Source organism: Streptopelia decaocto (genome assembly GCF_964273445.1).
Source record: "Streptopelia decaocto genome assembly, chromosome: 5".
Classification (NCBI taxonomy): Eukaryota; Metazoa; Chordata; class Aves; order Columbiformes; family Columbidae; genus Streptopelia; species Streptopelia decaocto.
In genome coordinates this window covers 503,772-530,000 of record NC_138659.1, presented here as the reverse complement: position 1 = coordinate 530,000, position 26,229 = coordinate 503,772, and the positions used below count along the sequence as shown (strand labels likewise).

General features: G+C 52.3%; 1 protein-coding gene across 2 annotated transcripts in view; it reads right to left on the bottom strand.

Annotated features, from left to right (window-relative positions):
- The window catches only part of FAF1 (Fas associated factor 1), a 154,117-nt gene that overhangs the window by 70,308 nt on the left and 57,580 nt on the right, over positions 1–26,229 (bottom strand). Inside the window, exon 8 of one of the 2 annotated variants that reach the window (XM_082052281.1) lies at positions 7,125–7,211. The exons of the other annotated variant lie outside the window; for it this stretch is intronic. Within the exon in view, the coding sequence (XP_081908407.1) occupies positions 7,125–7,211 (87 nt within the window). The remainder of the gene's footprint in view (positions 1–7,124; positions 7,212–26,229) is intronic. 2 annotated transcript variants of the gene reach the window in all.

Sequence of the window (26,229 nt, the reverse complement as noted above, 5' to 3'; positions counted from 1 at the left end):
CGGGCCGGCTCTACCGAGGAAAGACTGCGCTGCGGCGGGAGAGCCGACAGCCCCAGGACACACCACAGACTGCGCTGCGGCGGGACAGCCGACAGCCCCAGGACACACCACAGACTGCGCTGCGGCGGGACAGCCGACAGCCCCAGGACACACCACAGACTGTGCTGCGGCGGGCCAGCCGACAGCCCCAGGACACACCACAGACTGCGCTGCGGCGGGCCAGCCGACAGCCCCAGGACACACCACAGACTGCGCTGCGGCGGGCCAGCCGACAGCCCCAGGACACACCACAGACTGCGCTGCGGCAGGACAGCCGACAGCCCCAGGACACACCACAGACTGCGCTGCGGCGGGACAGCCGACAGCCCCAGGACACACCACAGACTGCGCTGCGGCGGGACAGCCGACAGCCCCAGGACACACCACAGACTGCGCTGCGGTGGGACAGCCGACAGCCCCAGGACACACCACAGACTGCGCTGCGGCGGGACAGCCGACAGCCCCAGGACACACCACAGACTGCGCTGCGGCGGGACAGCCGACAGCCCCAGGACACACCACAGACTGCGCTGCGGCGGGCCAGCCACGCTGGCGAAGCCGTCGGTGCTCCCCACAGGCGGCGGTTATGAAACGATCACGCTGCCCAGGCAGCAGGCAGCCGCGCTCCCCTGCAAACACACTTCTTTGAAGCCCCTTCCTTTGCCAAAACGTAAGAGATTAACAGAAGCACCTGCTCTCAAATACAAAATTGCTGTTTGACCGGTGACAACAAACCGGCCCCACCAGAACAGTCATGAAACAGACTCGTACTGCCCCACCGACCCCCGTGCACCCGAGTACGTCCAGATCAATCCTGCTGCTCTTCCCCACAAGAAATAGGAGAGAAGCCATAACATTCTATTTAATTTTTTTAAAAACTCCATTTAAATTAATGGATGAAATGAATTATAAAAACTAGAACCCTTTCTACGGTAACTAAGAAAGGTGATCTCAATCTCACCAGATTTCTGAGATCACAGCCACTGCTATCCAGATATCCTGACATCAACAGGAGAGTGCAGTTCCCGCTTCTTGAATTTCCAGGATCCCTAACAGCTGAAAAACCAACATCAAACCTGGAGCACGAGAAGCAGGAGTGTGAGCAGAACACGAGTGTGAGCTCCACATGGCTAAGAATGCTGAAAACTGAAAGCTTGTGGGGTTTGGGGTTTTGTTGGTTGGTTGTTCTGGTTTTCAGTCACAGCTACCAGACTGCCTTGTATTTTTAACACAACGACACGATGAGTTTTGTTCTTCAGTGTCCACTTCCCGTGCTTCTGTAAGAGCCGTTACCACACGGTGAGGAGACAAACCCTTCCCCAAAGCAGCACGGCAGGCGCAGCCCACCTCCATCCACGTTTCAGCCAAGAAGGTACACACGTAACACAGAACCTCACCCACACAAAAACAACCGAGCAAGCCCTAAGTCAAAGTCAGAAGGTTATCGAAAATAAAGACACTTAGCAAGTGTTCATTAAATGACTCAGTTACTTTTCCATGTCCTAGTGACGACTGATGTGCTGACTATGAGCTTTCAAGACTGGGTACTGTCTAACGATTTTCGCTACTAAATTGGGATTATATTACCAGTGTTGGACTGAAACTTTACCATGTTACTGGACCCACATAACAGACTGCAGGTATTCTCCTAAGAATCTAAGTTAAAAGGATCCTGCCAGATCCACTCTATTACTGCACTGCAAGTGACTTACGAGAACCACAGAGGAAACCAACGTACCAAGTACTCAACATCACAGACAACCCAAATTATAATCTGATATTCTTACACAGAAAAAGCAGCTGAGTATTTTCCAATTATGGATGTATTTAAATACAGTCAACTTCATGCTTCTGATTAAAAGGCACTTTCTCTGTCAGGACAATTCGTTCTTTAGTCTCATCAATTCCAGAGGGAAAGTCTCAAACGATCCAGTAAAGGCAGGCACGTTATCCATCACAATTAACAGCCCGTGCATGTCAACCTCACCTCTTGGTTTCATATCACAACGACAGCATGCGGTAATGAACTCTCTGTTCAGAACTGTAAGACCCGGAAAAGGAAAGAAATATATATTCCCAAATACTAATTACTCAGATGCTTAATACTCAACCTCTTCAAAAACCTGGAGATCGGCCAAAAAGTGTCATAGCTGGTTTGACTCTGTACCAGAACACTATTTATTGGCATTTATAATTTCTATCTGCGCAGGCAGCCTGTGCTTAGTACATAGCAATGAAATAGCTAAAAATAACAGCAGTGCTAATTAGATCATAAGTGAGCGTTTGAGAATTTTGATTATAACATAGGAGTCCTCATTAAATCCAGCTACGGACCGTCAGCCACGTCTGCAGCCGCCGCCGAACCGAAGGCGCCGTGTTCACGGGGGAACCTCGGCACGTCGGTGGCTGCAGACGGGTCACATCTGGAAGGCGGCGCTGAGCAGCGCAGCAAACCGCTCGGCAGCACCGACCCTTCTGCCCAGCGCCCGGGGCTCATCCGCACGAGGCCACGGGCAGCTGAGCGCCCTGGAACGAGGCACGAGCGGAGCGAGGCCGGACACCCAGCTCCCCGCGGGCCCTGCCTGCCGGGCGCAGGTACAGCCCAGCTCCCGCAGGTACAGCCCAGCTCCCGCAGGTACAGCCCAGCGCCCGCAGGTACAGCCCAGCGCCCGCAGGTACAGCCCAGCTCCCACAGGTACAGCCCAGCTCCCACAGGTACAGCCCAGCTCCCGCAGGTACAGCCCAGCGCCCGCAGGTACAGCCCAGCGCCCGCAGGTACAGCCCAGCGCCCGCAGGTACAGCCCAGCGCCCGCAGGTACAGCCCAGCTCCCCGCGGGCCCTGCCTGCCGGGCACAGGTACAGCCCAGCTCCCACAGGTACAGCCCAGCGCCCGCAGGTACAGCCCAGCGCCCTCCGGCTGCGTCCGTCCCCTCAAACCTCACCCCAAACCTTCACATCTTCTTCACGCAGAAGTGTACTCCATTTGGACAAGCTCACTGTCGTTACTTATGAAGCAGTGGGCATTTCCCATCGCTACGCTGAAATGATTTAAAACAACGAGCCAATTAAGAAAAAAAGATTCAGCTGAAATACCGAGAACAAAAGCAGCACAAAGAGCAACCTCTCTGCTTCTCCTCATACTGAGGGTTGCTGTTCTATGCTACCAAAAATCAACAGAAAAATTGGAGACAAAGTAATGAAATAACCCAAAAAAATGGTGACCCACAGGAGAAAAACGTTTTACCTCAAACATACCTGTGTACAGTTAATATCCAAAAAGTCACCTGCACTTCTATAAAAACCGTAACTGAAACAGCACCTACCCCTGAGCCCGGGTTTTCAATGCACACCCGTGGGAAGGCTGCGCACCCGTGGGAAGGCTGCGCACCCATGGGAAGGCAGCTCACCCATGGGAAGGCTGCTCACCCGTGGGAAGGCTGCGCACCCGTGGGAAGGCTGCGCACCCGTGGGAAGGCTGCGCACCCGTGGGAAGGCTGCTCACCCATGGGAAGGCTGCTCACCCGTGGGAAGGCTGCTCACCCGTGGGAAGGCTGCTCACCCATGGGAAGGCTGCGCACCCGTGGGAAGGCTGCGCACCCGTGGGAAGGCTGCTCACCCGTGGGAAGGCTGCTCACCCGTGGGAAGGCTGCTCACCCATGGGAAGGCTGCGCACCCGTGGGAAGGCTGCGCACCCGTGGGAAGGCTGCGCACCCGTGGGAAGGCTGCGCACCCGTGGGAAGGCTGCGCACCCGTGGGAAGGCTGCGCACCCGTGGGAAGGCTGCGCACCCGTGGGAAGGCTGCACACCCATGGGAAGGCTGCGCACCCATGGGAAGGCTGCGCACCCGTGGGAAGGCTGCGCACCCGTGGGAAGGCTGCGCACCCGTGGGAAGGCTGCGCACCCATGGGAAGGCTGCGCACCCCGCTCGGCAGCTGCGCTGACCAACAGCGGGAGTTCCGAAGTTCAGCCAACACGGCAAGAGAAACGGAACACATTTCGGACATTTCAGTGTACTGCTCTGGCTTGGTTCTCATTGTACAAGCTCAGTCATGTTAATGCGGCTCCAAAATTGAAAAGAAAAATTGAGAACTGTGAATCTATTAAACAATTTTCAAGAGTTCATCATGTCAGTTGATGAAATATACCCTCAAACAGAACGATTAAGCCTTTATAATGTTTTGTTTATGTAAACTTGTTTAAAAAATAATGCTTTAGAACTCATACATTTACTTTGTTTGAACTTTAGCAAGCAGAACAGACAAAACTTGTGGCATTAGAATATTCAGGCACAGTAAAAAGCCAACAATGTGTCCTTTCTGGATGGTAAGGCCAGGTTTCCAGCGCCCACGCGCGCCTCGCTCCCCGCGGCGCGATGCAGCCGCTGCCGGGGCCAGCGCGGGGCCAAGGGCTGTGCACAGCTCACACCGCATCTCCATTTCATCAGGCAGCACAGCACAGAGCGGCTCTTGACTCTGATGGGAGAGGAAGCAACAATGTTCTAAACGACTGTTGACTCCGCTAAATTTGCAGATAATGTCAAAGACTGCAGTCGGTCAGGTTCACGAGAGACTCGAGATGCTACAGGAATCCAATTATGCCGGCTCTATTTAGTTGTCCTGTTTGCTGAGCCAAAGGTTAACGAGAACCACGCTGAAAACCTCCCGTGGTATTACAAAGTATTTCTTATGCTGCATAACATGTAAATGGAAAAGTGTTTTAATCAAGTCTCTCTTTAACTCTTTGATTGCAATGAAGTACTGTACGATACAGCAAATTAAAAACGCATGATGGAAAAAGTGATTTTTAAAATTTGCCACAGGAGACATCACGACTAATTACTATAGTAATCATTACCGAATATTTCTAATTTGTAAAGGAAAGAAGCGTTCAGCACAGAGAGCCAGAGCTCGTCGTTGCTACCATTCAACCTTCATGGACAGCAAGCTGCGGCTGTAATTGCAGGCAGAGCTGAACACTGTTTGTCGGTGACACGCTGCAGTGTTTGCACAGCTGAGGAGCCCAGCTGCAGCGGCCGGGCGGGCAGCCCGCACCGCACCCGCACCGCACTGCACCCGCACGGCACTGCACCCGCACCGCACCCGCACCGCACCCGCACCGCACTGCACTGCACCCGCACGGCACTGCACCCGCACCGCACCCGCACCGCACTGCACCCGCACGGCACTGCACCCGCACGGCACTGCACCCGCACGGCACCCGCACCGCACTGCACCCGCACCCGCACGGCACCCGCACCGCACTGCACCCGCACCCGCACCGCACTGCACCCGCACCGCACTGCACCCGCACCGCACTGCACCTGCACTGCACCCGCACCGCACCCGCACCGCAATGCACCCGCACGGCACTGCACCCGCACGGCACCCGCACCGCACCCGCACCGCACCCGCACCGCACCCGCACCGCACTGCACCCGCACTGCATGCGCACCTGCATCGCACCCGCACACCACGGGAATCCACCCACACCTGCACCCGCACCCGCACCCACACCGCACCGCACCCGCACACCATGGGAATCCACCCGCACCGCACCCGCACACCATGGGAATCCACCCGCACCGCACCCGCACACCATGGGAATCCACCCGCACCGCACCCGCACCCGCACACCACGGGAATCCACCCGCAACGCCACTGAAAATAGACCCAAAACACATCTATGAGTTCTATATCTGTGAGGTGTCCTATTCAAAAGACAGAGGGGGAAACACGGGAACACCTAATGGCTGTGGGAAAACGGATTACAAGTGTTGAGTTTTCAATTCTTTTTTGGCCTAATGTAAACCAATAAAACGCTAAGATGGATCCAGGTTTCAAAGGCGGTAATTACCACACGACACCGCGCTGTTATTGCAGACCTTACGCCCATCGGCTCAGATACGCTCCTGCATACGTGCGCACAGATTTACCCGCCCCTCTCCTGGCTGACCACTGTTTCTGCAAACACTGCCACAGACATCTTTCACATGGATTAGACATCCATGGAGCCTTTGCCTTTTTTTTTGATTGGCACAAATCCTTTACCCAGAGAAACCCCCCTCAGCCGCCTTGTCACGGGAACAGCAGCTCTCCCTGGGCAGAAGAGCCGAGCGGACGGGCCGGGGACGCGCTGCCGACAGCGCCGCGCGGGGAAAGCGCAGCCGCGTGCCCTCGCGCTGCGCACGACACCCGGGTTCAGCCCCGGCCTGGCTTTACAAAAACAGAACTATTTCATTCGCCTGCATTGTTTTTCTGGCACAAAATCCACACGCAACATAACTACATAACTAACCCTCTTTTTCCCAATAAAGGCAGAGGTCTCCAGCTGGCATTGGGAACATACCCGCAGAATATAAGTACCTGAGCAAAACGGAAAGACATGCTGTAAAACTCACGGCAGGGACAGCCATGCCAGAAAGCAAGTCTAATATTTACCGGAATTCTGCAGTTAAGTCCCACAATTACATGAATTTGTAGGGAACTCTGTCTGTAAAGGTTCACATTGATCTCAGCTATGATTTCTCTCCATTTCTAAATAATGGTAATTCTAAAACCTGCAACATAGTTTGCAAACCGAATGCGTTTTGTACTGTGTACATATTATTCACTGCTTCAAAATGTAAACTTGCAAATGCCCAGAAGTTCTTGCTGGTCCAGCAAGAACCAGCACAGACACTTTGAAAAAAGGTGAAGCTCTGCACTGATTCCAACAGGAACACCTCCTGCTTCGGCCAGACACAGCCTTCATATGCCTTAATTATCTAGACGTGCGCCCGGAATACATGTGAGAAATGGGGCTTTCCTCCTGAAGTTCAATCGCTGCAATAGACTTCAACTTCCAAAACGTTCTGTTTTGCTTCAGACTGGGAACACGTCTCCTTGTCTAGGACAAGCACTGAATTTGACAGACAGCAACAATTCCCACGTGCTTCAGCAATCCCGTATTTCCCTGTTTGTATCTTACACGATACAGCTCTGGAGAATGCGCAATATGAAGTCACCATACATGAGGCAGTAAAAGCTACTGGGTGATTCCAATCCAAACTCCAAGCGAAAGCAGCTCCGTGCTGGGCCGGTACTCACCGCGTCGTCGGTGGCGGCCGGTGGCCAGCCCTCCCACAGCTGGTGGCGGACGGGGATGCTGGTCAGGTCGTACACGTTCCGCTTCACCTGCCAGAACCAAGCCAAACGCAGCAGAGTCAGAACTCGCGCTAACAAAAGCAACACAGGCACATTCCACTGTTTTCACAGGTTCCTCCAACACTCAAAGATTCAGATCAGCTCCAGTGGTTTACACACAGCACTGCCCAGAGCAACTGAACAAACTACGTTAAAGAAAAAACACCACATAAATTATAATTCATAATGATTCATCATATAAATGTGTAAAACAATGCATAACACAGTTTTTCACAGTGGACAGTGTTAAAAAGCAATGAGCAACCTGAAGGGAAGCAGAAGGTGGTAACAGACACTGCTTCAGATTTTCCCAGTTCATGTGTTCTGTTTCACCTGAATGTTTTAGGTTCACGGTACATCTAATGCAATGAGAAATACAACTAGTTTTACATACGTTTCTGACGTGGGATCCAAATAGAAATAAAAGTGAGTATATTAAACAGTAAAATATTAATTAATAAGCACATTTCAAATTAAGACACCATTTCAAATCTTTATTAGCAAAATGCAACTAAACTAACTCTTACATCAACTCTTCTCACGCTGCTACCGTACTAGTGACTGCAATGAACCGCTCACGCTGGCTGGAGGAAGGGAACGGGAAAGAGCAAAGAGTGGGCAATCTCACCTACGGGAAGGACACTGCGAAACACAAGAGTCACGACTCTTACACAAACATGTTAACGGAGATTTAAAAGCTGGCATGTTTTCTCAGAGGTTTTGTGATAGGCAATTATGTAAATCACACAAAGATGTACTGTCATACTTGGGATAGAGTGGTATCTCAAACTGTGAGTATATCTGACACCTGAATGTGAAGGGTGCCCAGCAAGCGGCACGTGAAGGAGCTGCCCGAGCTGGGAACGCTGGAACGCTTCCACAGCAACGGCGGCTGGTGGGCTGACCTCCTCCAAACCGCTACACGGGATACAAGGTCCTCCCACATCTTCCCAACCACCGCCACTGCGTCCAGAGAAACATTCTTGAACAGACCGAACGGGTGTATTTTCCCGCTGTTTGAGCTGACGCTGACAGGCGCGCCGCGTGCCGAACCGCGCCGGCAGACACCGGCGTCCGGCGCACCAACCGCGGACACCACGGCAGATGGGCGACGTCCGACCCAGGACCAGTCCAAACACCTGCCCTGCGATGTCATCTTTAGCTTTTCATTTATTCACTTGTCAGCTGGGAAGAAACAATTAATTGTGTTCTGAGTGCTGCTATGAGTATTACTAGAAATTCCGTGAACTGAACAAAAGATACATGCAGTTGTCAGCAGAAAAGGTCTTTGAACGGGCACCTCGCTGGGGGTCTGCAGTGCTTGCACTCAGTTAACACCTTCAGCTGAACAGAGAAACCATGAAGAATAAAATCTGAAAGAAACATAAACTTTGACCCTAATTCTTTATCAATACTTGCCACAGCTTCATTTCAGAAGCACGGTCGAGTTTGGAATACATGGTAAGGTAATATGGCAATATAAACATATGGAACGTGCATATGTTCCCTCCAAATTTGGCATTTATTTTTAGTACAGAACACATTTGCAACATATGCAATAGATATTCATCTAAAAATGTGTTTGCACAATGAAACAGCACCACAAGTCTTGGTCTCAGCACCACGTCCAGAGAGAAGAGCTGCACCGACTCTTCCCTTCCACTGCCCGCGGCTGGGCAGGTGGACACGGGGAAGGACGCGTGTGCCGCAGCGGGCGGGTGCAGCCGCCGCACGCGGACCCGCCACAGCCCCCGAAACGCACCCCCCGCACGGAACACGGGTCTCGCCGCTCCCCGCATTCAGCCCTTGGAGACACCGTCCCCGCGAGACAACCGCCCTCCAGCCACGCACCAGAAACTCTCACCACTGTTACTTTCACAACGAAACTCTGAACCGCGCTATTTCAAAAAAACAAGTGGAGCTCTTTTACAGAAAGGTGGGGTCAACAGAAGCACATTCTGCTGTTTTCAGAAAGTCTTCAGAAGTAAAAATAAATAACTCAGAAGTCACATTCCTCAAATTCCCTTTTAATTCCAAAGCACAACAGAGAGGCATTATGAAAAAAACACTATTTCCCTTCTTTCATTAACTCATCTGTAACTGCTCTGAATTCAATAACATTCCTCTGCTATTCTAAGCTTGAAAGGCTTGCTCGGGTAAAGTGTTATGTTGGTATAAAGCACAATGCCAGACTGATGTGCTGGACAAAAGTGATCAAAGTTGAAGTAATTTCAGCCAACGCACAATGTTCGGCTGCATTATCCTACCGGAATGACATCTGTTGAGCAGCTCGCCGCAGAACAAACCGGCTGTCAGAGCCGGGCGGCGGGGCCGGGCCCGCGGAGGCTCAGCGCTGCCGATTACACCCCCGCGCGCGGAGTTCCCACAGCCGCCCTCTCACCCGCCACCAGCCGCTGGCCAAGATGAAGCAATCTTGCTTTAAATAACGATTTAGCTTTGTTTGACAACTACAATCATGTAAGCAGACTGCAAAATGTTTTAGAGACCGGGAATATTCACCAACTGAGCACAGAAAACCCCTTTTCTTCATTAACTGACTTAATTGCAGTTTAAAGTTAAAAATCCTGTAGGGACGACAAAATTCTAGAGATTCACATAAAGCAGACCCATAAACGGCTGCTTCTCTAGGCCAGTGCAGTAAGTCCCGCAGCTGTACTCTTTATCCAACTGACCAAATTTAGCTTAGTCAAGTGGATAAAGTCTGTGGTGAGGCTTTATTTATAAATTCACATGATATTGACAGGAGGACTGAAAGCAAACTCCACCTTCTCGAGCCATCCGCTGCGCTAGCTCACTGGCAAGCCTTTTGTCCCACCTTTGATCAGTCTGCAATACTAATTGGCGGTGCTGCCTTTGTGCAGCCCGGATTCCTGCTCCCGCTGCCCAGGTGCCGTGGTGACGGGCACGTTATCATACAGCCGCCCTCGGGATCGTCATCTCCAGAACATACGAGATCATTTAAAAACTAATTACAGGCATTTCTGTTTGATTCCACAACTTGGCTGTGAACAGTATCAATACCGCCCTTTAAACAACAACAAAAAATACCCCGTGTATTTCAGATGCAATTTCACTTGACAAGTTACGTCTAACCCCGCAGAACGCTCTGCCTCGCAGCTCCACACGTGAACCCTTACCCTTCAGCTCCTTTTCGCTGCTGCTAGAAGGGAGTTAAAACACCAAACAACGTCTGATATTCTAAGACAAGGGTATGTCGAAGTAGCCAACACACTGAGAAAGCCTCTAGAATGCAGGCAGAGCCTTGGCTTCTTTCCTTGCACTGTTCGTGGGTTTGGTTTCAGTGGTCTGTTTTTTTTAAGGAGATGAGTATGTTGCTTTAGAAGGAAGGTTATACACAAAAGATGCACTTTGTTTGTAGATATGTAGTTAACCCAACGTTCAAAGGCCTTCCACATCCATATTATAAAGAGAAAATGAAGTAAAGCGTACCCCAGGGCAAGAAGTCTATACCAGGTAACGTCCCGATGATCTCCTGGCGGTTTCGCTCAGCGGGAATGAGCCGCTATTTATCTCTAAACTAGAAAAACCCCCAATCTAGTGTCCAAAACCCCACCGAAACTAACACCCCCAAACTGCTAAAAAATTAATCTTACGCTGAATCACCAAAGAACTGTCGAGCCTGCATCTGTATCTTTGAATCACAGCAAATCACAACCAACTTTTAACAGTGCTTTCCCTCGGGCTGTTTTCCGCTTATGCAGGTACGAAGTTAATTGAAATAATGTAGATAATGAACTTTTGTTAGTCTTATTATCAAATATAATTTATGCAAAGCTGTAAATTGGCTGGGATGCTAAAGACTGTTCCAGGCACACGGGCAGCATGAAAGCCAGTGCAAAAACGAGCACAGGAGGGGTGGACAAAGGCAGCGCTACCGCCAGCGCTACAGCCAGCGCTACAGCCAGCGCTACAGCCAGCGCGCCGTGAGGAGTGCGGCCGGAGCCGGGCTCAGACAGAGCGCGGGGCACCCACGGCAACGCAGGGCCTGGACTTCGGCACTGCCACCGAGAACGCGCCAAGAGAAGCACCCAAAGATGGCAGGGACGAGAACGGCACGGATGAGCGGTGCCAGAAAGACGTGCAAGGCAGGCAAAGGCGTCTGGTGAGAAAGATGGAAAGAAAGGGGGCAGACCCCGTGGAAGCAACAGTCCTCCAGGGGACGGAGGAGCGACAGTCCTCCAGGGGACGGAGGAGGGACAGACCTCCAGGGGACAGAGGGAGCAACAGTCCTCCAGGGGACGGAGGAGCAACAGTCCTTCAGGGGACAGAGGAGGGACAGACCTCCAGGGGACAGAGGGAGCAACAGTCCTCCAGGGGACGGAGGAGCGACAGTCCTCCAGGGGACGGAGGAGGGACAGACCTCCAGGGGACAGAGGGAGCAACAGTCCTCCAGGGGACGGAGGAGCAACAGTCCTTCAGGGGACAGAGGAGGGACAGACCTCCAGGGGACAGAGGGAGCAACAGTCCTCCAGGGGACGGAGGAGCGACAGTCCTCCAGGGGACGGAGGAGCGACAGTCCTCCAGGGGACGGAGGAGCGACAGTCCTCCAGGGGACGGAGGAGCGACAGTCCTCCAGGGGACAAAGGGAGCAAGAGTCCTCCAGGGGACGGAGGAGTGACAGTCCTCCAGGGGACAAAGGGAGCAAGAGTCCTCCAGGGGACGGAGGAGCGACAGTCCTGCAGGGGACGGAGGAGCGACAGTCCTGCAGGGGACGGAGGAGCGACAGTCCTGCAGGGGACGGAGGAGCGACAGTCCTCCAGGGGACGGAGGAGCGACAGTCCTCCAGGGAACAAAGGGAGCAACAGTCCTCCAGGGGACAAAGGGAGCAACAGTCCTCCAGGGGACGGAGGAGCGACAGTCCTGCAGGGGACAGAGGAGCGACAGTCCTCCAGGGGACGGAGGAGCGACAGTCCTGCAGGGGACGGAGGAGCGACAGTCCTCCAGGGGACGGAGGAGCGACAGTCCTCCAGGGGACGGAGGAGCGACAGTCCTCCAGGGGACGGAGGAGTGACAGTCCTGCAGGGGACGGAGGGAGCGACAGTCCTCCAGGGGACGGAGGAGCGACAGTCCTGCAGGGGACGGAGGAGCGACAGTCCTGCAGGGGACGGAGGAGCGACAGTCCTGCAGGGGACGGAGGAGCGACAGTCCTCCAGGGGACGGAGGAGCGACAGTCCTCCAGGGGACGGAGGAGCGACAGTCCTCCAGGGGACGGAGGAGCGACAGTCCTCCAGGGAACAAAGGGAGCAACAGTCCTCCAGGGGACAAAGGGAGCAACAGTCCTGCAGGGGACGGAGGAGCGACAGTCCTGCAGGGGACGGAGGAGCGACAGTCCTCCAGGGGACGGAGGAGCGACAGTCCTGCAGGGGACGGAGGAGCGACAGTCCTGCAGGGGACGGAGGAGCGACAGTCCTGCAGGGGACGGAGGAGCGACAGTCCTGCAGGGGACGGAGGAGCGACAGTCCTCCAGGGGACGGAGGAGCGACAGTCCTGCAGGGGACGGAGGAGTGACAGTCCTGCAGGGGACGGAGGGAGCGACAGTCCTCCAGGGGACGGAGGAGCGACAGTCCTGCAGGGGACGGAGGAGCGACAGTCCTCCAGGGGACGGAGGAGCGACAGTCCTCCAGGGGACGGAGGAGCGACAGTCCTGCAGGGGACGGAGGAGTGACAGTCCTCCAGGGGACAAAGGGAGCAACAGTCCTCCAGGGGACGGAGGAGCGACAGTCCTCCAGGGGACGGAGGGAAGGCTCTGGCACCTCTGCCAGGCAAACTCCTCCAAGGAGGAGCGTCTGGAAGCAGGGACACAACCTGCCCGATTTCTAAGCATACAGAAGTGTCAAAGGTGATCAAGTGGTAAATTTGGAAGGATAATGATGTTAGCAATAGTTATGAACAAAAAGACGGATCAGATAAAGGAGTAATTTCAGTTAACTATGGACTAACAAGAACTATTAAAACTAGAGAGAAAGAATTCCTGAATCAGGCTGTCTGCCATAACCTGCTGCAATGGATTTGGCCCCTGGTAACAGTAACAACACAGGACAGGAACAGAAAGAGTTCGGGAAGAAGATTAAAACCCAGACCAAGAGAGCCATATTTAAAATGTTCCCCTAGCAGAGAAAAGATACTTTACATTTTATCAGGAAAAGGCTCTCAGCAGTCAACGAGAAACTGGATTTCTTAACTGAGCAGCTCCATGCGCAGTGCCCGTCAGCCAGCAGGACTGTGCCCCGCGGCGGCGGGCGCGCGAGCCCAGGGCAGCGCTGGGCGCAGCTCCCGCGCCACCTCACGCAAGGTGCGTTCACGGAACGGCCCGAGGCTGCCCCACTCACAATCTTGTTTGCCTTCTTGTATCTCCAATGTGCAACACAATAAACTATAGTAAAACACAAGGAGCGAAGGTTATTCAAGTCAGCAGATTTTAATTTTAGTGCAGGCTTTACTTTAGAGACAACAACGCCATTCTAGAGACACCACATGATAACTGTGCTCGCCCTCTAGCAGCTGACTGCAGTGTGAATTATGGAATGCTTCCGATTACTGAATTCAGATGCCAGAATCTGGCCATTTTTAAATAACAATATCTGCTCTTAAGAATTTCATACCACTGAAACTCTTCAAGAAGAATCACCAGAAAATACATTTTTTCGTTTATCCAATTCTTTAATTCCAATATCTAGAAAAGAGACTGAAGTGCGTGAATTTTGCCTCTCGTCCTTGGAAGGGTGGAGTAGAGCTCCATCTATCTAGGGATCAAATGAACATTCTCACAGAAATAATCCACACTATTTCCAGTTTGAGAGATGAGGCGAGGAGAGATAGGTCACTACTGAGAAAGATTAAGTGGCTGAATAAGTCAATGCAAAGTTGTTTTATTATTTTGCTATTATATATTTTTAAATGGGGGACGGATTAAAATTTTCAGGACTAAAAAGTGTGTAAACAGACAAACTTAGCAGAGAGATGACCACCGTAACACTTCAGTAAAAATAATCCCAGTTAGGAAAATAAGATACCAGCTATGAGGACAGACTCACCAGTGCCTCTCCCAGAAAGGCATGTGGAGTCTTTACTCCCCAGCTATGCACTTACAGCCCCATTCCCCACATTTATGGCCATCAGAGCAAGTCCATACATCCAAATTCCATTTTACCGATGTGAATTCTCGAGCACTACAGACAAACTGGGCTCTGGGATCAGTCTGGGCTCTCTGGGGTACCCGATGCTCCTTTCTGGCGCTGCTTTGGATGTGGCCTTTTCCCGGGCTGCAGCTAGAGGCAACGGTGAACTATATTCACTATATTATATCATATTATTTGTTATATTCAGATTCTACATACAACTGTTTCACTGCCTTCAAAATGTTGTTTTACTCCTCAGTGCCTCAGTGTTCTGCCAACACACCTGCACATTGTGATTCTGTGGAACGAAGAAACCTCTTTATTGATCTCCATCTTTAGAACACCTAAAATCAGCTATCCCTCTAGACAAGCTTTATTGCTAAACGCAGCCTGATGCAGAGGTTACGGATTGCTGCTATATGGCCCGCGCTGGGCAAAGGTTCAGCCTACGTAATTATTATTCTTCATTGCTTGTAGTGCCTAGGAGACCTAATAGTGAGCCCTGGCGGCTCCCCCCGCGGCCCCGGCGGCTCCCCCCGCGGCCCCGGCGGCTCCCCCCGCGCCCCCCCCCCGTGGCCCCGGCGGCTCCCCCCGCGGCCCCGGCGCCAGGGCCGCCCACGGGCCGCGCTTACAACCGGGACGAGCGCACGCCTGAGAGGTCCTGTGCCTTACGCCGATGGCAGCACTGTGCTGCAGCAACAAGGCAGCGCTGCCAGCGGGACCTGCGCTGCACCTTCCAGTGTCCTTTGCAATCACCCTTGTATCCCAAAGGAAAAACGATCACATGCAAAGTGCATTTTCCCTAAAGACTCCCTGGGATCCTCACCGCACAGCCGAGAACATGGGTCACCCAGGAGCCCGTCGATGCCCCTGCTGCTGACCTGCTTGGTTCAGCTGGGCGTTGGTACCAGGCCGGCTCTCCCATGTGAGAGCTCGGTATGAACTCAACACTGAAGGAAACCGTGGTATCAGTCTCAGTTGTTAGGGAGTGGCTTAAAGATAAAGGACATGAATCCATGGAGCAGTTGCACGATCAGAGTTTGTTCTAATAAGAGTTTGTTCTAATAAGAGTTGTGTTCTAATGTTTGTTCTAATAAGAGTGTTCTGATAAGCTAATGGTCTGACATGTTTTAGGAGCTTGGCATAACCAGGCCTCAACGCCTCAGCAGGCCTCGGCAGAGCCTGCTGGTCAGGAGGGAGCAGCAAGGACACTGTGACCTTGACAAGTCTGAACAGCTCCAGGGAGGGGGGGTTGAAAAGGCGCGGAACTCAGGCGGCCCGCTCCCGCAGGCAGGAGGGTCAAGGCAAACGACACCTTTGCACTTAAGCCAATCAGCAGGTGACAAGTACGCATAATTACTGTAACCTCTATAAATATGTGTCGTTAATAGTAATAAAGTTGAACAATGCGTTATCACTCATACTGAGTTGGCCTAGCTTGTTCCCCCGCCACTCGCAACACTCAGTCACTGCAAATGTGAATTTAATACATTACTTTATGAAGCTGAGTTTGAATAGATATTCTATTAAAGTCATTTCAACTTCAAGTCAAATTATAAACCAAGGTTCACTGAGCTGTCAGTCGACCCCCTGCTAACAAAAGCCCTTCTCGGTACCTCCTCCGTCTCACTTTCGTGTCTCCCAAACTGCCACTTCCTTCGGGGTTTTTCTTTACACCGACAACATCCAGAACAATCTGAAAATCGTTTCTGCATTAACCAAGGAATGGTCGTTAGTTTCACAGTGGAAAGGAAAATCATGCAGACAATCTGCACAGTGCATTTTAAGAATGTCAGCATACACATATCGATTACAAATATAGTTACTAATATTGCTACATTTAGGGTATATGCATATAAGGTGCCCAATTATGCTATTAACAAGCAGCTCTCCTATATACATATACTTTTAAAAGAGAATTCAGCCTATTTAACAATTCACTAACAAAGCTATTCCTTAGCTCATCCCTGCCATAACCTGCTCTATTCAGAAACATATGGGAAAAGACATTAAATAACCAGTGAAAACCATGGACTTCTGGTATTAGTGCTACACATTGCATACCCCTATTCATTATTCCACCTCCCTTGTTTAATCTATCATTAAGACTCAGTGACCCCACACTAAATTTAAAGCAGATCCTTCCTTCCTCCCATGCCTAAACTCACATACTTTTCCAGCTGGGATGCCCTCCAGTATTAGCCACTCTACAGGGTTTCTCTAATCTCGGCTCTGAACTATGTTGTGCTATAGAAGCAAGAAATTGCTGGTTTACATCTTTAACCATGGAATCTGCCACCAAAAAAACGCTCATTTACTTAATAAGATAGAGAAAAATCTTTCATTAATACATATTTAACAAGTACAAAATTTCATCTATTTCCCTCTGTATGAAGTAGAACAGAAGCCGTGAAGCAGACTTTGAGAGCTCTGCCTCCACGGCCTCGTGTCCCAAACACCATTCACTGGAAACCGTTTTAAAGCCTTCAGCAGCTTATTGTCACAGCTTGTAAGAGCCAGGTCTGCGTCTGCATTTGAAGTCAATACGAAATAGTTTTCTAATAAACAAACAATCAAATCAATAAAACAATGAGATGATTAAAAAACAGATAATAGATTCGGTTTTGTCTTTTTAATGCAAGAACTAAAAATATATTTAAAAAGATGAAGACCTCTGCCTCTTTCATTTCTCTCCATTGACACGGATTGCACCTGAGCAGCAGTGGCCATACAGGTGAAAATGTATTAAGAGTTTTCTGAATAAGGGACAAGAATCACGATCATTAACATCTGTACATGTTTGTCAGCTATGCCCCGTCTTCCTCGTCCATGATACGGTGAAAAATGACCATCAGGATTTTAGGAAGTTGCGGACAGTAGGACTGTGAGTAACGAGACGAAGTTCTGTTAACAAATGAACCACGCAACAGTGCAACTTCTATACAGATTTTTATCTTTACTGAAAGAAGCCACACTGGTTTCATGAATAATACTATTTTTAGCATATTTAAATATGTCTCAACGTATTTCCTCAAGAGAACAGAGTTGGAAAGAGCAGCTGCAACCTGCCCAAACCCTGCATTCTCTCTGGCTTCTATTTCTTCAGGTCCTTCTCCAACAAGCACTTGAACCAGTGGTAGCTGTACGTGAGTTGTACGTATTTGTAGAACACAGAAAAATGATGAGGAAAGCAAACGGTAAGGCTCAAGTCGCCAAAATTCTACATGCGGGCTGTAAAGGGTTATTTCCAAACTCCTGCTCTCTGTTAGAAGTTATCGGGTGACAGAAAACTGTTAGGAACAGTTAAAACAAGCACAGTAAGCGCACAGCAACACTGGCAGCCTGAGCCCGGTGCAGACACAGCGAGGTGAAGGGAAAACCAATACACGCGGACTCGGTAAAACTGGTACACAGAACAATGTGGAGGTAAAAATGCCGGGAAGGCTCTCCAGCGAGCAGCTCTTCTCCCATCTGAAGAGAAGCCCCGTTGTGCCGAGCGCCCCCTCCCCACCCAACGCGCCCTGCGCCACCGGCGCTGCCGCGCTCGGCCGCGCCGCCGGGCTCGCTGGCCGCAGCCTCACAGGGGTGCCCGGAACAGATCACTGCGCCCCTGCAGCTCCAGAATGTCCAAAGAAAACCACATCACCGTGCTCTACCGAGAGCAGCGCACGACCGAGCCTCCAACGCGACGAGAATGCGTTCACTGTACCTGCAATGCTGGCCACCTTAGAGCATCGTCCATCTTGAGTAACCCAGAAAGCACGACGCTGTCTCTCGAAGGGAAGGGTCACTGTCTCTTGAATGTACAGCTCAGGGCAATCTGGTGCGTGCTGGACCAGAACGCTACACGGAGCCAGCTCTCCCGCAGGCTCCCGCCTCGGCCGAGCCCACGGCTCACAGGAGACGTAACGAGCGCTTCGGGAAAAGGGCCCGTACGCAGCCCCTGGGACCGTGTTCACTGCTCTGCTGTGCGAACTTGTCATCCCACGGAAACCAAGGTCCAGTAAAGGCCAACTAATCACTCAGACAGACTATTGCCTCTGCATTTTCCAGTCTTCAGCTCAACATCCAACTCTATAACTATCAAATAAGCAGAGAACGCTATTCAATTTAATTAAAAAATGACTTAAATTGCAGGTTATTAAAACCTCAGCTACTCACTTCCCCCAAAATTCCTCAAATGTTGCACAGAACTAAGAGGCCTCATCGGAAATACTTTTTCTTTAAAACAAAACTAGAAACTATGTATTACAAAAAAAAAATACTCACAGACAGTGAATTTTAAGATCAGAAAAGACTATTCGGCTCAAATTAACACATTTTGATAAATCAAAGCAAAAATGTATCCTCACTTTCATTCCCGTTACAGAATTATCACCTCAATAGCCAATCAAAAGAAAGATCTAATGAGGTATTTCAGTATCTCCCAAAGAAATATTTTCAGCTGTTTTTCTTTCAAGTGCTTAAAAGGAGAGGAGTAATAAATTGCTCCTGCGCAGTCTTCTTTATTCTTCTGCTATAACAAAGTTACACCAAGTCTTTATTCTTCACACACTTCTGTGTATTTTCTTTCTCTTGCTGCAACAATGGCAGAGGAAACCTCTGACCAAAAGGACAATTGTTCACCAGCAACAGCGAAGTTCTGCTCTGAGCACTAACCCTGCTTGGTTCTGCTAACGCTGTGATGACAAAGGCCCAACGGGTGACAAGGAGGCGCCCCTGCTGCCGCCAGCGAGCACGAGGGGACGGCGAGGAAGGAGCGCGCGGGTGGCCCGACTCACCGCGAGCGCTCCCAGCGGCGGGGACACCAGCGTCACCGCTTCCATGGTCCATGGCAGAACACTCGGAAGAAAATTCATTACAGGCGCATCCAGCGAATCAAGAATGTATGTAACAGGCCCACTAAAGAGATGTACGGTCTGGAATAAATTTATTAGCACTTTTTGTTGTTTCTGGAACTAAAGATCAGCCCTGAGTACACATACCCTGGAAGGTTTTGAGGATATCCTCCGGGGTCTCCCGTTGTCAGAAATGGTCCAAATCACCCGGGCACGTCACCTTTGGGCGCTCACACAGATGAACCAGAAGAGAACGGGCCCTTCTCAAAGACCAGATGCTTTCCGCGAGAGGAGCCACGTCTCTCAAGGTGCCTTCCAACGTGTGATCACCACCTCGACACGGGAGGCTTCTGCATACTCACTAACATACTCACTATCGACGGCTGCTGGAAAACACGCTGCAAAGAGCTCGTGTCCCTGCCTGGCCAAACGAGCCGTCATTTACCCGGGAGAGGGACGGGAAGCCCTGTGTCCCATCATGTGGATGGTGTGGCTGCTGACAATCGATTTGGTGAATTTATTTTGCAGCCTCGTGTCTTTGAGCGACATGCACACGGATAGCAGTCGTGACACACAGTCACAGACGGCGCTTGGGCAAGAAACGAGCCACAAGGTACAGACAGGAGAAATAGGAAACACGGATTATAATCTGTGTAGGAAACACAGATTAACTCATCTCCTGGAGTAGAGAAACCTGCTCGGTAACATCAACACTCTCCATATGAACGTGAAAATAAAGGCACTCAGACTGCCTGAGTGTTCTCATCTTGCATTCATCTTGGATATTTGGAATATTTTCTGTGAAGTCCTCTTCCCTTGAAGTAAGAGGCCACTGCTAAAGCCGATGGATTACAAGACCCAAAGACTTGCCTGCATGTGTTGTGAAAACAAACTCTCGCAAAGCAGCAGGACAGAAGGGCGGAGGGATGGCAGAAAGCTGCTGGTGACAGTGTCACAAACGGGCACTCCAAACCGTAATTCCAGGCCAGCAAATGTGTGTAATCTATTGCCAAAGCTATTGAGAAAACGGAAGCATCAGTCTGGAGGGGAAACGGGGCACTCCCTTCCGAAACCTTCCGAGCGGTTTGAAAGCGGAGCCTGGCGCAGCAGCTGCCGAGGGCAGGGCCGGCCGCGGCGGCTGCGCCCACGAGGACCCTGAGGACTCGGCCTCTACGACGGCTGCAGGAAGCGGCGGGAGCAGGAAAGGGTTCAAAGGCTTTGCAGTTCGTTTTGCTGCGAATCTGTGACCTTGCTGACGCTGAAATCTATACTTGATGAAATAGTTACTCACTGAATTCAAAAGACCATTTGCCTTAGTGACAAAAAAGATCCTATTTCTAGACTTTGGTACATAGGTAGTGTCAGAAATACAGAAGGCTCCTGTCCCCATGCCCACCTCTTTGAGCACAATATTCCAGATCTGACCCTTGGAAATGGGCCACTGAAAGATCAGAATCTGGGATGGAGATTTTGAGGATAAACTAATGTCACATTATCTTAAAAATACAAATGCACATCAGACATCAGCCTTGGGAAAGATGTGCATTTAGCCTGTAAGAAAGCCCCAGCCCCATCCAAATGAACCAGCTGAACAGCAGCAATGGCCACCTTGCGCTTCTGGTTTTCAGCGTCTGCCTCTGAACCAGAAGATCTTAAGGCACATTTACCGTGCAGGGATAGAGAAGGATAGAAAAGTACATTTCAGAATAAAAACTGTGTAGAAATATTTGCAAATTAAACACCTCTTTATACTTTCATCACATCTTTTCTTTTAAAAAAGAATCAATAAAGCGTCACAAGAGTAAACTGTGTGCGGTTGTTCCTCCTGCATCAACATCAGTGCCAATTAAATTCTGAACCCTAAATCATTATTGTTTCCCATTAGCTGCTAACCAGAACGAACAGTGTGATTTTCTGGGATCCCAGGCTGAGACTTGCTGTAACAGCAGCTAGAAAAAGAGATTCTTGTTTTGACTTGTCTGCTGAGGGAACCTGACATCGAAGCTACACAGTGCAAAATAAACACATAATACCGAGATGTTAATTTTACAGAAACACTTAACTTTTTGTGACCACAGTTAACACCTGGGGGGAAAAAAGCCATTGACAGGTCTGCCTGGCTGCTGCTCCCACACGCTCCCCCGGCTCCCGTGCGGGCGGCGGGGGGGCCTGGCGCCGGGGCTCCTTCAGACAGCACCCGGGAGACGGAGCCGGACAACGGCTACAAACGGACATTGGCTCCCAGCCAGGGTCCACACCACAAGTCCAAGGGCAGACGGCTGCTGCGAAAGGCCCGTCCTCTCCTCCTGTCCCACCGCGGCTCTGGGGACACCTCTGCCCAGCGGCCCGTCCTCTCCTCCTGTCCCACCGCGGCTCTGGGGACACCTCTGCCCAACGGCCCGTCCTCTCCTCCTGTCCCACCGCGGCTCTGGGGACACCTCTGCCCAGCGGCCCGTCCTCTCCTCCTGTCCCACCGCGGCTCTGGGGACACCTCTGCCCAGCGGCCCGTCCTCTCCTCCTGTCCCACCGCGGCTCTGGGGACACCTCTGCCCAACGGCCCGTCCTCTCCTCCTGTCCCACCGCGGCTCTGGGGACAGCTCTGCCCAGCGGCCCGTCCTCTCCTGTCCCACCGCGGTTCTGGGGACACCTCTGCCCAGCGGCCCGTCCTCTCCTGTCCCACCGCGGTTCTGGGGACACCTCTGCCCAGCGGCCCGTCCTCTCCTCCTGTCCCACCGCGGCTCTGGGGACACCTCTGCCCAACGGCCCGTCCTCTCCTGTCCCACCGCGGCTCTGGGGACACCTCTGCCCAGCGGCCCGTCCTCTCCTGTCCCACCGCGGCTCTGGGGACACCTCTGCCCAACGGCCCGTCCTCTCCTGTCCCACCGCGGCTCTGGGGACACCTCTGCCCAGCGGCCCGTCCTCTCCTGTCCCACCGCGGCTCTGGGGACACCTCTGCCCAACGGCCCGTCCTCTCCTGTCCCACCGCGGCTCTGGGGACACCTCTGCCCAGCGGCCCGTCCTCTCCTGTCCCACCGCGGCTCTGGGGACACCTTTTTTTTTTGTCTATGAAACCAACCGAGGTCAAAGGTTTCCTTTCGGCTGACCAAGTCATCATGGAAAGAAACTGAGGACAGGACACCAAACACCAACACAAAACAGACTGCTTTTTTAAAAAAATCAATGTTATTAGAAAGGTAATAATTTCTGTTACATAGATAGAGACTATAAGAGGTCCTCAAATCAAAGTCCTTGTAGACTTGAACAAGTGCTACTTCAGAGGAGGACTTTAAGCTGATGACGCTGCGGCAGCGGGAGCACCCACGGCCCCTCGGGAGCACCCACGGCCCCTCGGGAGCACCCACGGCCCCTCGGGAGCACCGACTGGCCCTCGGGAGCACCCACGGGCCCTCGGGAGCACCCACGGCCCCTCGGGAGCACCCACGGCCCCTCGGGAGGTTCAGTGCATGTTCCACACCGGGCACTATCGTCCCTGGCGCTACTTTATTACTGTACAACCGACAGGGCTGGTTTTAGCAGACGGGTTTTAGTGGTTCTACTTGCTCGCACAGTGAAGATGAGACTCGTAAGGGAAACCAAAGCTTTCCCCTCTACCAGGTGCATGTATATGACTAAGTGTTCTGTAAATACAAGGGATTTACTATGATTTATTTGTCATGTATTAAGTAGTGCAGGTTTAAATGATTCTTTTTACCCCACCGAGGACAAGCCTTACTTTGCTTTAACTTCACCTAATTCCTCCTCTGTTTATGTTAAAGTAGAACAAGCTGCCCTTAAGTTAATAAGAATGTTCACACAACAGTTCATGTTGGTTTAACTAAATAATATTAAAAGCACACCTTTATTTTAAAACTAGGCGGTGTTTTTGCAAGGAGCAGTTCTGAGCTGTAAACCACTATTAAAGCAGTGTCCTATGCTATAAGTTTTTCACTACAACACAAACATTCATAAAGGTGACACACGTTTGAAACTGGCCCGAGATCTGGAAGAACAAAATGGCGACATGAAAAGATGCCAACTACTGACCAAACCGAACCTGCTTCCAGGATGTAAATGCCTAGCAAACCTTAATAGCCAAGTGATAAACCCCTCTGAATCAATATATTTGGAACACTAATTCAAGATTACTAAAGAAGCAGATAACATTAAGAATTAAAATGCAGAGCACATACTGTGTAAACATAAACCACAAAATATTATTAATTGTTACATACTTCTGTATTTACACTACACGCGTATTTCAGATGCAAACAGTAATGTGTAGCGCCAGACGTACCGCCCGCACACAGCGCACGGTCTGCGCGGCGCCCGCGGGCCCCACAGCCGCGGCGCTGCACGCCCGCCGCGCCGCCCGGCTCCCCGTGCCACGCCGGCAGAACTGCTGCTCGACAGCCGCGGCGCTGCACGCCCGCCGCGCCGCCCGGCTCCCCGTGCCACGCCGGCAGAACTGCTGCTCAGCACCCGCGGGCCCCACAGCCGCGGCACTGCACACCCGCCGCGCCGCCCGGCTCCCCGTGCCACGCCGGCAGAACTGCTGCTCGGCCCGCGGGCCCCACAGCCGCGGCGCTGCACGCCCGCCACGCCGCCCGGCTCCCCGTGCCACGCCGGCAGAACTGCTCAGCACCCGCGGGCCCCACAGCCGCGGCGCTGCACGCCCGCCGCGCCGCCCGGCTCCCCGTGCCACGCCGGCAGAACTGCTGCTCGGCCCACGGGCCCCACAGCCGCGGCACTGCACGCCCGCCGCGCCGCCCGGCTCCCTGTCCCAAGCCGCCACGCAAGCCCCGTAGTCAATGATGCCCTCACACGGGGGACAGTTCTCAGGTTAATTCAACATACTCAGCACCCTGTATTGCAGAAAATAACTATAAACAGCATAATAATTAAAAGGTTCTGATTTACGGTATGTTTTTCTGAACTGTAAGGAGAAAATAGTATTTAGAACAGTTAAGACAGATAAGCCATATTGATGTTTTTTTTAAACATGAAGCAATGAAGAAATTCTTACAAGTTTTTCATTAAAAACTGCCAGAGTCAATAAACCAGAACACGGGAAGCAGGAACGAGAAAGCGCTGAGAAAGAAAAGTGTGTGGGTGAACAGAAAAAGAAACCGAGGAAAACACTCTTAAAAACAAGAGGGGAAAAAGAGAGAGAAATTATCGGTGAAATTGCCAACACACAAAACACTGCCCACACTCATCCAAGCACACCTGACACTGCCCACACTCACCCAAGCACACTGACACTGCCCACACTCACCCGAGCACACTGACACTGCCCACACTCATCCCAGCACACTGACACTGCCCACACTCATCCGAGCACAACTGACACTGCCCATACTCATCCCAGCACACTGACACTGCCCACACTCACCCGAGCACACTGACACTGCCCACACTCATCCGAGCACACTGACACTGCCCACACTCATCCGAGCACACTGACACTGCCCACACTCATCCCAGCACACCTGACACTGCCCACACTCATCCCAGCACACTGACACTGCCCACACTCACCCGAGCACACTGACACTGCCCACACTCACCCGAGCACACCTGACACTGCCCACACTCACCCGAGCACACTGACACTGCCCACACTCATCCGAGCACACTGACACTGCCCACACTCATCCGAGCACACTGACACTGCCCACACTCACCCGAGCACACTGACACTGCCCACACTCACCCGAGCACACCTGACACTGCCCACACTCACCCGAGCACACTGACACTGTCCACACTCATCCCAGCACACTGACACTGCCCACACTCACCCGAGCACACCTGACACTGCCCACACTCATCCGAGCACACCTGACACTGCCCACACTCACCCGAGCACACCTGACACTGCCCACACTCACCTGAGCACACCTGACACTGCCCACACTCACCCGAGCACACTGACACTGCCCACACTCACCCCAGCACACTGACACTGCCCACACTCACCTGAGCACACTGACACTGCCCACACTCACCCGAGCACACTGACACTGCCCACACTCATCCCAGCACACTGACACTGCCCACACTCATCCCAGCACACTGACACTGCCCACACTCACCCCAGCACACTGACACTGCCCACACTCACCCGAGCACACTGACACTGCCCACACTCACCCCAGCACACCTGACACTGCCCACACTCACCTGAGCACACTGACACTGCCCACACTCACCCGAGCACACCTGACACTGCCCACACTCACCCGAGCACACTGACACTGCCCACACTCATCCGAGCACACCTGACACTGCCCACACTCACCCGAGCACACCTGACACTGCCCACACTCACCTGAGCACACCTGACACTGCCCACACTCACCCGAGCACACTGACACTGCCCACACTCACCCCAGCACACTGACACTGCCCACACTCACCTGAGCACACTGACACTGCCCACACTCACCCGAGCACACTGACACTGCCCACACTCACCCCAGCACACCTGACACTGCCCACACTCACCTGAGCACACTGACACTGCCCACACTCACCCGAGCACACTGACACTGCCCACACTCACCTGAGCACACTGACACTGCCCACACTCACCTGAGCACACTGACACTGCCCACACTCACCCGAGCACACTGACACTGCCCACACTCATCCCAGCACACTGACACTGCCCACACTCATCCCAGCACACTGACACTGCCCACACTCACCCGAGCACACTGACACTGCCCACACTCACCCCAGCACACCTGACACTGCCCACACTCACCTGAGCACACCTGACACTGCCCACACTCACCCGAGCACACTGACACTGCCCACACTCACCCCAGCACACTGACACTGCCCACACTCATCCCAGCACACTGACACTGCCCACACTCACCCGAGCACACTGACACTGCCCACACTCATCCCAGCACAACTGACACTGCCCACACTCACCCGAGCACACTGACACTGCCCACACTCATCCGAGCACACTGACACTGCCCACACTCACCCCAGCAC